This window comes from Dipodomys ordii, unplaced genomic scaffold (genome assembly GCF_000151885.1).
Source record: "Dipodomys ordii isolate 6190 unplaced genomic scaffold, Dord_2.0 Scaffold69, whole genome shotgun sequence".
In the NCBI taxonomy this organism is placed as follows: Eukaryota; Metazoa; Chordata; class Mammalia; order Rodentia; family Heteromyidae; genus Dipodomys; species Dipodomys ordii.
This window is the reverse complement of record NW_012267285.1, coordinates 393,075-404,882: the sequence shown is the minus strand read 5'-3', so window position 1 is coordinate 404,882 and position 11,808 is coordinate 393,075. Positions and strand designations below refer to the sequence as shown.

Sequence of the window (11,808 nt, the reverse complement as noted above, 5' to 3'; positions counted from 1 at the left end):
GCCTCCCTCCGCCAGCCTCCCTCCTCCAGCCTCCCTCCCCCGCCCACAGCAAGGCCCTCCCCACCGCGGGGGGCCGGGCGGTGGGGGGAGCTGGGGAGGGGAAGCAGAACCTCATCAGGATGAAGCCGGGACTACAGGATGCTGCTACAGGACTCTCCTCTCCCAGCCCCACTTTGCTCAGAAAGCAGGTGCAGAGAAGCCTGTGGAGAAGTCCCCGGGCCCCTGCGCGCTCGGAGACTCTCTGCTTTCTGAGTCTCTGTGCTCTCTTTTCCACTGGCTGAGTTTCCTCGCATCTAATTTATTCACCTTCCATGCAGGAACTCTGCGCATCTCCTGAAAATCCACCTGTTGAGTTGAGTTGAGGTTGTTGGGAAGGAGAGATTATGTGTGTGTGTTTGTCTTTTTCTTAATTTTTTTTTCCCCAAACAGGTGCAGAAATTAAAACACAAGGGGAAAAAAAGTTTGAAGGTGACCAAGGGGGGGGAAAATGCAAGTGTGCACCGTGACACGCAGGTTCCCACGCTGGTGTGTCACTGACTTGTGTGCTCGGGAGATGGAAACTCTTCTGAGGAGTTTCCCTCCATGTCTCCAGTATTTGGGCAGAAGAAGAGAGAGAAAAGAAGAGAAAATGCTACTCACTGGGTTTCCTTCTGGAAACTTCTAGAAGGTGTCATCTCAGTGGGACTCAGGGTATTTGTGTTTTTTCCTAAGTTGGGCTTGGACAGAGCTTGCTTAGGGTTTGCGGGGTTCATGGTGGGGGGGTGGGGGGCATAGATGGATGAGAAAGGTTCTTTGGGGGTGTTTGGTTTTCCTTTTGACTTTTGAAATGATCTCACTACCTAATAAGCGACGTTAGGTCTTTTGTGGTGGGTTTTCTTTTGCGTGGTGTTTTACTTCTTAATTATTCTGTTCACTGGTAGAAAATTCTGGAACCTCGCCGGGTTAGGTGGAATGGAGAAGCAGAACGATTATTCGTAGCTAGCAGAAGGGAAGTTCTCGCTGGAGTCTTGACTCTTGGATGTGTGTGTGTCCTTTGGGCCTGGATTCAGGCGGTGCGCAGCGCAGCCCGGCGCTGGGTGTGGACGCGTCCACGCCGGGTCGGGTCTCTGGGCGCTGGGCGATCTGTGTGTAGTGCTTTAGTCTCACCTCGCCTGTACATACGTAACACTGAGTTATTATTATTGTGGTTTCAACCTTCCCATTCATCTTGCTACCTTCCTCCTGAACAGCACGGTAAGCTTGAGAGATGGAGGGTTCTACCTCAGTCTAGCTGGCAGGGGTGGTGGGAACTCAGGCCCTGGGCTTGGGAGGTCAGGGCTACAGGTGGGTGAGGGGGGGAAGAAAGGTCCCCAGCAGGGACTAAGAAAATGGCCAGAGTTGATCGCTGGAAAGTTCTGGAAGATTCCAGAGAGATCCACTCTCTTCCCCCATTTCCCCAGCCCTCGTCTCTTCCTCGGTGCTTCTCTTTGGTCAGACATTTCAGCCAAGAGTATTTTGGTCCTCATTTCCCACAATCCTCTCTGGTTACTCCCCCTCCCCCCCAGCTCAGGTGACTTAACACAGCACCCCCCCATCTGAGTACTTGCATCCAGGTTCTGAGTACTTCCTTCCGCGTGGCTTTTTTTCTACTCCCGTTATTGTGTTGCTTTTTGTTACTGTGGTTCTTTTATTTTGAAATAAAAATTCACACCATGGCCACCCCACCGCTGGCAGATTCGTTCTTGGGGACCCCCTTCCCCCCAAAAAAACAAAATCCGTCTTCCCTGCAGGGCTGGAGCCATCCCCCATCTCCTGAGAACAATCCACCCGCTACTGGATGCTGAGTTCCTCCCCGCCGGCTCTCTTGCCCCAGCCCGAGCTTGCTCTGGTGGATGGCGCTGGTGGCGCCCGCCTGGCATCCCGGCCACTCAGGAGGCTGAGAGCTGAGGATTGCGATTTGAGGCCAGCCTGGGCAGGAAAGTCCAGTATTGAGGGCTGGGACTCGGTGGGCTCAAGGCAAACACTGTAACCCTTTGAGCCAGCCCTCCTCCACTTGTGCCTTTTTGGTCGGGGTCACTGGAGATGGAGCCTTCCGGGTCTTTCCTGCTTGGCCTCCAACTGCGATCCTCAGATCTCAGCCTCCGCTGTAGCTGGGATGACAGGCAGGCGCCTTGTCACACCTCCGAAGAGAGCCAGACCCCCCAAACAGAAAGCAGGGGGGGCCCTCCACCCCCAAACCTCCTTCTGAAGGCGCGAGGAAGACCCAGCCTTGCCAGAGCTCAACCACTCCAGTGACACCTGCCTGTAATGCTGGCCGGAAGTGGCGCTGCGCCAGCCTTGAGCACAATAGCTTAGGGACAGGGACAGGCTTACACACACACACACACACACACACACACACACAAGTCAGACAATTGGGGGAAGAGTTTCCAGTAAGTTCCAAGGCCCCCTGTGGCTCCGCCCCCAGCTAAAGACAAGAGACTCAGCATATGAATGGGCGCCTCAGAGGGGCCCCCAGGGGATCCTGCCAGGCCTGGTGGCCAGCTGGTGACAACTTCCTAACCACCCAGCGTCCCCCCCCACCGTTTTCCCCCCAAATGTCCCCTCGATTTGTGTCCTAGACCCAGAGCTGGACCTTTAGCTTTTCTCTTCCAGGTTGGCGCTCTACCTCCTCGGCCAAGCCTCCGCTCCTGGCTTTTTGTCTCCTTTGGCGGGTTCATTGGTGGTCCAGAGTCTCCCAGACCTTTCTGCCAGGTGTTGGACTGGGAACAATCCTCAGATCTCAGCTTCCGGCCTGGCTGGGATTACAGGCGTGCGCTCCAGGCTCCTCCGTGGGAGGCTCGGGATGCGCCCCAGCTCCTATGCAAATGTACTGTGTGGACACCCACCCCAAGGAAGGCCAGGCCCCAAGGTCAGACACAAAAGAAGTGGCCGTGCTCATTGGAATCTTCTAGAGGGATTTGGTTAGAAGGCAGGGCGGGAATGCTGTGGAGGGGATGGGGAAGAACTTCGTCCCTTCCCCTCCCCACACACACCCTTTCATTTTTTTGTGCAAGTCCTGGGGCTTGAACTCAGCGTGGGCTCTGGCTTGGAGGTTATTTGCTTTTTGTTCAAGGTGAATGGCGCCCGACCCCTTGAGCCACGGCTCCGCTGCTGGGTGGGTTTTTTTTTGGTGGTTCACTGGAGAGAAGGGGTCTGCACTGCTTTTGCTGCTCAGGCTGGGGGCTGTGAATCGTGGGATGCTCTGGCGCTCAGCCAGAGCAGATGGGATTACAGGCGTGCGCGACGGGTGCCTGTCTCTTCTCGCACACCGGTCCTGCGATCCACTTGAATTTTAAGGCTATAAAAAGATGTGGGTTGGATGGCCTCTCTCCCCCCCCCCCATCGGAATTAAAAACAAAGCCACACACACAATGCAGAGACAAGACTGAGCCAAATCTTTACTCCTAAACCAAGAGGTGAGTGCCAAAAGACCAGACAATTAGGGCTGAAACCCGGTGATTCATTTGGACCCAGACGACAACGAGAAAGCGTCTCTACAAATGACACTCTGGAACCAAACGTGGACTGGGGGCGTCTGTGGTACCCATGGAGCTTTGACCCCTCACCCGAAAAAACTGGACCCCAACAAGAACAAGAATCCTCTCTGCACAACTGCACGCTCTGGGCTATGCGAAAGGGATCTAAGCTTGCCAGCCCTGTGCTCATTTGGCTAGCCAGCGGGGCTGGTAGTGCACGCCCGTAATCCCAGCCCAGGTAGAACACAAACACGAACACACACACACACACACACACACACACACACACACACACACACACACACACACACGACAAGCCCGGTGCGGTGGCTCCCGCCTGGCATCCCAGCTCCTCAGGAGGCTGAGATCGGAGGATCGCGGTTCAAGGCCAGCCCGGACAGGAAAGGCCGTGAGACTCTGATCTCCCATGAGCCACGAGAAAACCAGACGAGAAAACCAGGAGTGGCGCTGTGGTTCAAGTGGTAGAGCGCCAGCCTGGAGTGAAAGAGCTCAGGGACAGCGCCCAGGCCCTGAGTTCGAATCCCAGGACCGCTCCTCCCCCCCAAAGTGACTTAATAATAAGCGAATAATTCACAGGACACCGGCCGCATAGTTTACGTAACAATCCGAGCCCAGGGGTGCGTCGAGGTAGGGGTGGCTCCCCCCAGAGATTTCCATGGAAGCTTCCAGACTTGCCCCGGGAAGGTCGGGCTGGGAGGGCAGGCAGGGCTGCGCGGGCTGCTGCGGGGGGTGGCTGTGGAACGCGTGGCTCCAGGCAGGGCCGGTGCTGTTCCAGGGCTGCGGATCCCACGGGTGGGCGCCCGGGGCTGGGCCGCTCCAGCTCTGGCTGCTGCACATCTGGTCGCTCCACGGAGGAAGGCCTCCAGAGGCGGCGGGGGCCCCCGCCCAGCCCGGGGCATGGCCAGGGTGCAGGCCGCTCACCTGGAGAGAGAACCAGAGCCGGCGTTGGCGGGGCTGCATGGGAACTGGCCGGGCCGGTGCTGGAGCGCCCGCCTGGAATCCCGGCCAGATCCTTCTGGAGAAGCTGTGAGCTGAGCATGATGGTGGTGGGACCCCAGGCTGGGCCAGACAGGCACCAGCCTCCAGTGAAAAGCTCCATGGCAGGCCCCTGGTTCAAGCCCAGACAGACAGACAGACAGAAGCAGAGGGGAAGCGCTGGTGTCCCGTTACCTGGGCCGGCTGGCCACCGTCCAGCAGGCCCCGGCTCTTCTGCCACCTTTTACATTTCATCCTGCGGTTCTGGAACCAAGTCTTGACCTGCAGCAGAGGAGCGACCGACCGGCCTTAGAAGACCCCACGGCCGCCTCCACGCCGGGCGCCACGGCGCACGCCTGGAGTCCCGGCCACTCAGGAGGCTGAGATCGGAGGATCGCCGTTCAAAGCCAGCCCAGGAGCAGCAAAGTCCTGTGAGACTCTGATCTCCTCCCAAAGCCCCCAGAAAATCGAGCTGGGGCGCTGTGGCTCACGTGGTAGAGCGCCCAGGCCCCGGGTTCGAGACCCACCACCGACCAAAAGCATGCACGGGCGCGCACCTGCTTGTAGGTGAGGTTGAGGAGGGTGGAGAGCTCCTGCATCTGCTGCAGGCTCAGGTACTTCTGCTTCTGGAAGCGTTCGTTGAGGTAGTACAGCTGCATCTGAGTGAACACGGTTCGAATCTTCTGTCTCTTGGCGGGAGGCTTGCCCTGGTCGCCCTGGCCGCCGGGGACGCTGCCGGGACGGGAGTCGGGGGTGGCGGGTCTGGCCGGGAGAGGAGACACCGACCCACGGCTTTCCTGAGTCCGCAGAGCCACGGAGGCGGGAGGAGGAGAAGCTGCGGGCGAGCAAAGGAAGATGGCGTTGAGCCGAGTGCCACTGGGCACGCCTGTAATCCCAGCTCCACCGCAGGGTAAGAGCTGAGCATCGCTGGTTCAAAGCCAGCCGGGGAGAGACGAATCTGAGGCACTAAGAACTAGCCAAGGGGGAAGAGGCCGTCTGACTCTGAGCTGCAGAGCTGAGGGAGGGTGGCCAGGTCCTGAGTTCAAGTCCCACCACTGACAACAAAAGAGGATTTCAGAGAGGAAGGGTGGGGGCGAATGCTATCCTCAATGTAATCAAAGGTGGAGTCAGGGATTGGCAGGGGAGGGGTGGGAGGGCTGGAGGGGGGGCGCGGGGCGAAGGGAGGGGGCGAGAAGGATCCAGAAGGATCCTCACAGAGTGAGGAGCTGAACGGAAGCCCTCCTAGACAACTACTTAAATCACACCAAGTCTTAACAGATTTGTGTCGGTCGAATCATCCAGTCACTCATAGGCGAATGGCAGGATCTGACTAGAAATGTGGGGTTCACCTTCACCCCGGGTTGGGGACCCTTCCTAGCTCAGCAATGGCACCGTTGACTAAAGCATTTCGAGTCAGACTTCACCATTAGGCTGGGCTTGGATGTGTACGCCTGTAATCCAGGCTTCCACAGGAGGCTGGGATCTGAAGGGGGGCAGAAAAGAGGGAGAAGAGGAGGAGGAGGAGGAGATGGAGATAATCCTGACCTTCTTAAAAAAACAGAAGTGGAGGTATGGCTCAAGCGGTAGAGCGCCAGCCTGGACAGAAAATGCCAAGCGAGAGTGCCGGGCTGGGAGTGCCAATCCCAGCAGTCCAAATGTAAATAGAAACGAAAGGGAAAAGCCAGTGCCAGTCGCCGTCAGCCTAGCTACTCAGGAGGCTGAGATTGGAGGATCAGGATTTGAGGCCGACCCCGAGCAAAGAAGTTCATGGGGCCGAGAGCTGAGGCCCTGAGTTCCACCTCCAGGACCAGCACCCAAGAAACAAAACATAAATCCAGATACAATTATTACCATTATTATTTTGTGTGTCGTCCGTGGGGTTTGAACTCAGGGCCTGGGCGCTGTCCCTCAGCTCAAGGCTGGTGCTCTACCACTTGAGCCACAGCGCCACTTCAGCTTTTGGGTGGTTCTTTGGAGAGAAGAGTCTCAGGGGCTTTCCTGCCCGGGCTGGCCTTGAACCGCGATCCTCAGCTCTCAGCCTCCTGAGTCGCTGGGATGACAGGCGTGCGCTGCGGCGCCCGGCTTCAGGTCTGTCTTACCTGTGTCTGCGTGGAGCGTGGGCTCGGGGCTGGGCCTCGGCTCCTCCTCGCGGGCCTGGCAGCTGCCGGGCCCTGGCGATCCGTCCTCCCCATCGGCTGCCTCAGGCCGTGGCACGTTTGGGGCACACACACAGTCCACACTCATGACGTTTGGGGCACACACACAGTCCACACTCATGGCAGAGATCTGGCCCAACAAAGACCTCCAGGTGAGCCCAGAAGACACCGCAGCCAGAAAACAAGCAGAGGAGAAGATCCAACCCAGCCGGCAGCCCCCAGCCTGCGGGCTGCGGGTCTTTAAGGGAGGATTCCCCCGCAGGCCCACCCCCTCTCCAGCCCACGCCCCCAGCCCGTGAGTCCCTCCTTAATCCCGTCTGCCAGCCTCCCCCAGCCATTGACATGCAAAGGTCACTGGGGAAGAGCCAGACTGGGTGGGAATCCACCCCAAGGGGGGCTGGGGGGACCCGGGGGGCTCTGAGTGAACCCCCCAACGGAAGATCTGCACACGCATCCTCCCTTCCCCCTCGAAAGCCAAGGGTGCAGCTCCAACTGTGGTTCTAGAAAATTCGATTCACTGCTTTACGTGAACTATTTAACCAGGGGCCTAGCGCTGGGCCTAGGTGAAACCTGGCTCTCGTGTTTGTGGCTTGAGTTCCTTCTGGTTTGGGAGAAAGACCTGGAAAAAGAGTTTCTGGGGAGAGGGGTTGGTGTTCGATCCCAAGAAGGTGACATTGGTGATCTGGGATAAAATTACCATCCGGGCCGGGCAGGAAGAGGTTAAATCAGTTCTTAGAGACCCAGGGCAGCCAATTTCCCAAGTCTGTTTATCTGTAAATAATGGGGAAAAAACAAACAAAACAAACACACAAAACCAGCTCGGGCTCTGTGCCGCACGCCTGTAGTCCCAGCTACTCGGGAGGCTGAGATCCGGAGGCTCCAGGGCTCCAAGCCAGCCCGGGCTAAAACGCTGGAAGGGGCACTGTGGCTCCTGGAGTAAGAGTGCGCGCCTGGAACAGAACAGGCCAGTGCCCAGGTCGGGAGTTCAAGACCAAGAGCAGCAGCAAGCCGTGTGTGTTACATCTGAGGTATTAATACACGTGTGTACCCACCAGCGAAGGGACAGGAAGGAAGAAGACATGGAGATCTGATTTCCTAGTCTCTATCTCACTTTGGATGTCGTCAGCCCCGGTTCAGGGGTTCGGGGCCACAGGTAGTGCTTTAGTTTCTGGTTACGGGAGATCTGCGTCTGGTTTGGTGGGATTGTCCCCGCCTCTGGGGCGAAAGATCAAAGATTCTATTCTTCCCCCAGGAGAGCAATTTGAATAAGGGAGGAAGTTTGCTGGAATGGCTTCTGTGGGTGTGTGTGAGGAATAGATGTTCAAAGGATAAAATTCCAAATAGACGCCCCCCTCCCCAAGAACATTCTAGGGCCTGAGAGGCTGTGGGTGGGGGGGAGAAGGTAACTGGGGTGACTTTGATCTACACACATTGTCTTCACACACAGCTTTGGACCGGGACAGAAAGATGTACAAAAACACCAACAGCAACACAATGTCTGAGACCAGCAGTGCACGCCTGTAATCCCGGCTACTCAGGAGATCTGAGGATCTCAGTTCAAAGCTGCACCGGGCAGGAAAGTCTGGGAGACGCTTCTCTCTAATGAGCCAGCCAAAAGGCAGATGTGGGCGCTGTGGTTCAAGTGGTAGAGCGCCAGCCTTGAGTGAAGAAAAGCTAAGAGACAAAGGAGCAGGTTAAGAGTTCAAGTCCCAGCACTGCACACACGCACGCAGAATTGTCTCTTTTTCTTCTTAGTCTATTTGCTCCTGGTGGGCTTTGAACTTAGGTCCAAATCTACTTTCTGATTCTTTCTTGTCTTTTCCCACCCTCGGGATAAGTCCAAAAAGGTGGGAAAAAAACTGGTTGGAGCTGGTAAGTCATCTGCATATTCCTTTATTCAGTCACTAACTTAGTACCAATCCTGGAGCTGGAAGTCAGGGCCTGGGCGCTGTCCCTGAGCTGCTTTTGCTCAAGGCTGGTGCTCTACCACTTGAACCACAGCACCACTTCCGGCTTTTTGCTGGTTCATGGGGAGATCAGATGACCATACGCACCACGGGTGCCTGGTGAATTCTTCCCTCTGAGCATCTCCTAAGCCGCAGTCCACACCCCTTGGCTAATTCCAAGTTTCACAGCCATGACATGTCCGGGACTACAGGGATGCCACACTGTCCTGGTTGCTTTAGACCAGTTACCAGAATTGAGTCCTGGGCTCAGGATTCTCCAGGGCTTTCCCACGCTGAGTAAATGTGGACATTGTTGAATTACAAAAGCCAGGCGTTCTAGGGACCTTCCTGCTCCAACTGGAACAAACCGGCCAGGCCCCGGGACCGGGGATGGCTGGGATTTGTGTCTCTCTGGGATCAGTTCTGCCCCTAGAATTTCAAGGAGCTTCACCTTTCCAGTTGGAAGATTTGACCCTGCACCCGCCCTTTGGATGTTTTTGTTTTTAACTTTTGGGGGACCCCTAGGTGCAGGCAGGTGCTCTGACACTTAACCATACCCCCAGATCTCTACTTGACTCTTTTCCTACATTTTTTGGTCATTCCTGGGTCTTGAACTCTGGGCCTGGGTGCTGTCCCTCAGCTCTTCAGCTCCAGGCTGGCGCTCTACCACTTGAGCTACAGCGCCACTTCCGGTTTTCTGGCGGTTCACGGGAGATCAGAATCTCATGACCTTTCCTGCCTGGGCTGGCTTTGAACCCTGATCCTCAGATCTCAGCCTCCTGAGGAGCTGGGATGCTGGAGGGTGGGGGAGGAGGCGCTGTCCTCTGGCTGCTAAATTCTTTTTAGTACAAAGCTAAGGAAAAGAAACTTTGTAAAGCCCCCCCCTGCGCCCCCCTCTCTGCCCTTCCCCCAGTTCTTTAGAAGTGTAAATCTGAGAGCAGGGAATTCCAGGCAAACAAAACAGTCATCTCTGGGGTGGGGCCCAGAACTCCGTCTTTTATACATTCAAAAGCTCCTGCTGGTCATCCCAGCTACTCAGGAGGCCGAGACCTGAGGATCGTGGTCCGAGGCCAGCCTGGGCAGGAAAGGCCTTAAGACGCATCTCCTATAAACCGCAAGGAAACTAGAGGTGGCGCTGTGGCTCAAGTGGTAGAGCGCCAGCCTGGAGCACAAAAAGCTCAGGCCCTGAGTTCAAGTCCCAGGCTTGGCTCCCCGCTAAGAAAACCGTGTTTCGCAGCAGGTGGAAAATTCTCAGTATATGTATTTCTTATTAGTCGCAATGTCGAGACTCCATGTACATACTTCCCAACATCTCTATCTACACGTGTGACTCCCTTTTACTCCAGTTCACGCTGGCTGGTTGCTCTTACTGCTTTTGTGCCAGTCTTGGGGTTTGAACTCAAGCTACCAGAACCAGCCAATTTGACCGTATTAGTGTCAACTCAGCAAAATTGTCCCCCACTGGGGGGTGGGGGGGTTGGTGCCAGGGAACCATTCCTTCCCACCCCCCACCCCCCCACCCAGCCCGCCGGGGGTGTCTGACCTACTTTCCTTTCTGGTGGGGTCACGTGGAGGCCGCAGGGTGGAGGCCGCAGGGTGGAGGCCGCAGGGAGGTGGAGGCTGCAGGGTGGGGAGGATTCACCCGGACGAAGACACCCAATGGATGGGGTGGGCTGACCCGGGACCTGCCTCAGTGGCTGGTAGAAGGGAAACTTGGGCCGTGGGTGTCAGGAGGGTGTGATGGTGATGATGATGGTGATGGTGATGGTGGTGCTGGTGCTGACGGTGGCCCTGGCGGTGGCAGGACTGGTAATGAAGATGGCGGAGGTGAGTAGAGGGAAAGCCAAGGCCTGCAATCCTCCGTCCTTCCTTGAACACCAAAATGTTCCTGGGCTTTCTTTCCTTTCTCCTGCGGGTCCTGAGGTTCGAACTCAGGGCCTGGGCGCCGTCCCTGAGCTTCTTGGGCTCCAGGCGGGCGCTCTACCATCTGAGCCACGGCGCCAGTCCTACTTTTCTGGTAGTTTCCTTGGAGATCAGAGTCTCAGGGGCTATTCTGCCCGGGCTGGCCTCGAACCTCGGTCCTCAGGCCTCAGCCTCCTCAGTGGCTAGGATGCAGGCGGGTCCCCTGCGGCCTCCCGGGGCCCAGGGCCGGGCAGGGCGCCCCAGGGGCCCCGAGCAGGGTGGGAAGCACCAGCAGGCCGAGGCCTGAGGATCGCGGTTCAAGGCCAGCCAGGACAGGAAGGCCCGAGAGACGCTGATCTCCAAGGAAACCACCAGAAAAGTAGGACTGGCGCCGTGGCTCAGGGGGTAGAGCGCCCGCCTGGAGCCCAAGAAGCTCAGGGACAGCGCCCAGGCCCTGAGTTCAGGCCCCAGGACCAAAAAATAAAATAAAATAAATATAAAAAATAATAAGAAGAAAAAAGACCCAGACAACACAAAAGTAACAGTAACAACAACAACAATAGTAATGAGGAGGAGGGGCGGGGCAGCCTGGCGCCTGCGTGAGGGGAGGGGCCTGCGTGAGGGGAGGGGCCTGAGTGTGATGGGAGGGGTCTGCTGTGATGGGCGGGGCCTGAGTGTGATGGGAGGGGTCTGCGTGTGGTGGGCGTGGCCTGCGCGCGATGGGCGTGGCCTGCACAGGATGAGAAAGGCCTGCCTTGAAGGATGGGAGGGGCCGGCTCGCGAGGGGCGGGGCCTGTATATAGTGATGGGTGGGGCGTGTTGAGATGTAGGCGGGGCATGTGCTCTATGCAGGGGACCTGCGCTCGAGGGGCGGGGCCTGCGCACGGTGATGGGCGGGGCGTGTGTGAGCTGTGGGCGGGGCCTGCGCTGTAGCCGCCGGCAGGGGTCGCCCCCTCGGCCCCCCGGGCCCCCTCGGCCCCCTCGGCCCTGGGTCTCCCCCTGTCGTGGGGCGCATCCTCAGTTCGGCCGAGGGCGGGGGTCGGCCTCGGGGCCTGTGCCACCCACCGCCGCGCAGACCCGAGAGGGCCGCGCCCGGGAGGCGGTGCGCACGCTCGCGCCCAGCCCCTGAGGAGACACACAGGCGGGGCTGCGCAGGGGGCTCAGGGGGAAAGCGCTCGCTTCGCAGGCGCGAGGCCCGGGGTTCGAATCCCCAGCCGCACAGACACAGAAAAACCCCGACGTGGCGCCGCGGCTCCAGCGGTAACACGCATGCGCGGAGCCCCTTCAGGGAGGGTGTGCCGCCCGGGCGGG

The 11,808-nt window shown here is 57.9% G+C and overlaps 2 protein-coding genes across 2 annotated transcripts in view; one reads left to right on the top strand and one right to left on the bottom strand.

Annotated features, from left to right (window-relative positions):
- Nucleotides 1-4,088: 4,088 nt before the first annotated feature.
- Nanog (Nanog homeobox) lies at nucleotides 4,089-6,737 on the bottom strand. Its single transcript, XM_013023574.1, has 4 exons — nucleotides 6,593-6,737; nucleotides 5,051-5,328; nucleotides 4,689-4,775; nucleotides 4,089-4,439 (listed from the first exon to the last, which is right to left on the bottom strand). The coding sequence occupies exons 1-4, from the start codon at nucleotides 6,735-6,737 to the stop codon at nucleotides 4,089-4,091; spliced, it is 861 nt and encodes a 286-aa protein (XP_012879028.1).
- Nucleotides 6,738-10,335: 3,598 nt separating this feature from the next.
- Nanognb (NANOG neighbor homeobox) overlaps nucleotides 10,336-11,808 on the top strand; it is a 3,732-nt gene continuing 2,259 nt past the window's right edge. The window contains exon 1 of the mRNA XM_013023573.1: nucleotides 10,336-10,422. Within this exon, the coding sequence (XP_012879027.1) occupies nucleotides 10,336-10,422 (87 nt within the window). The remainder of the gene's footprint in view (nucleotides 10,423-11,808) is intronic.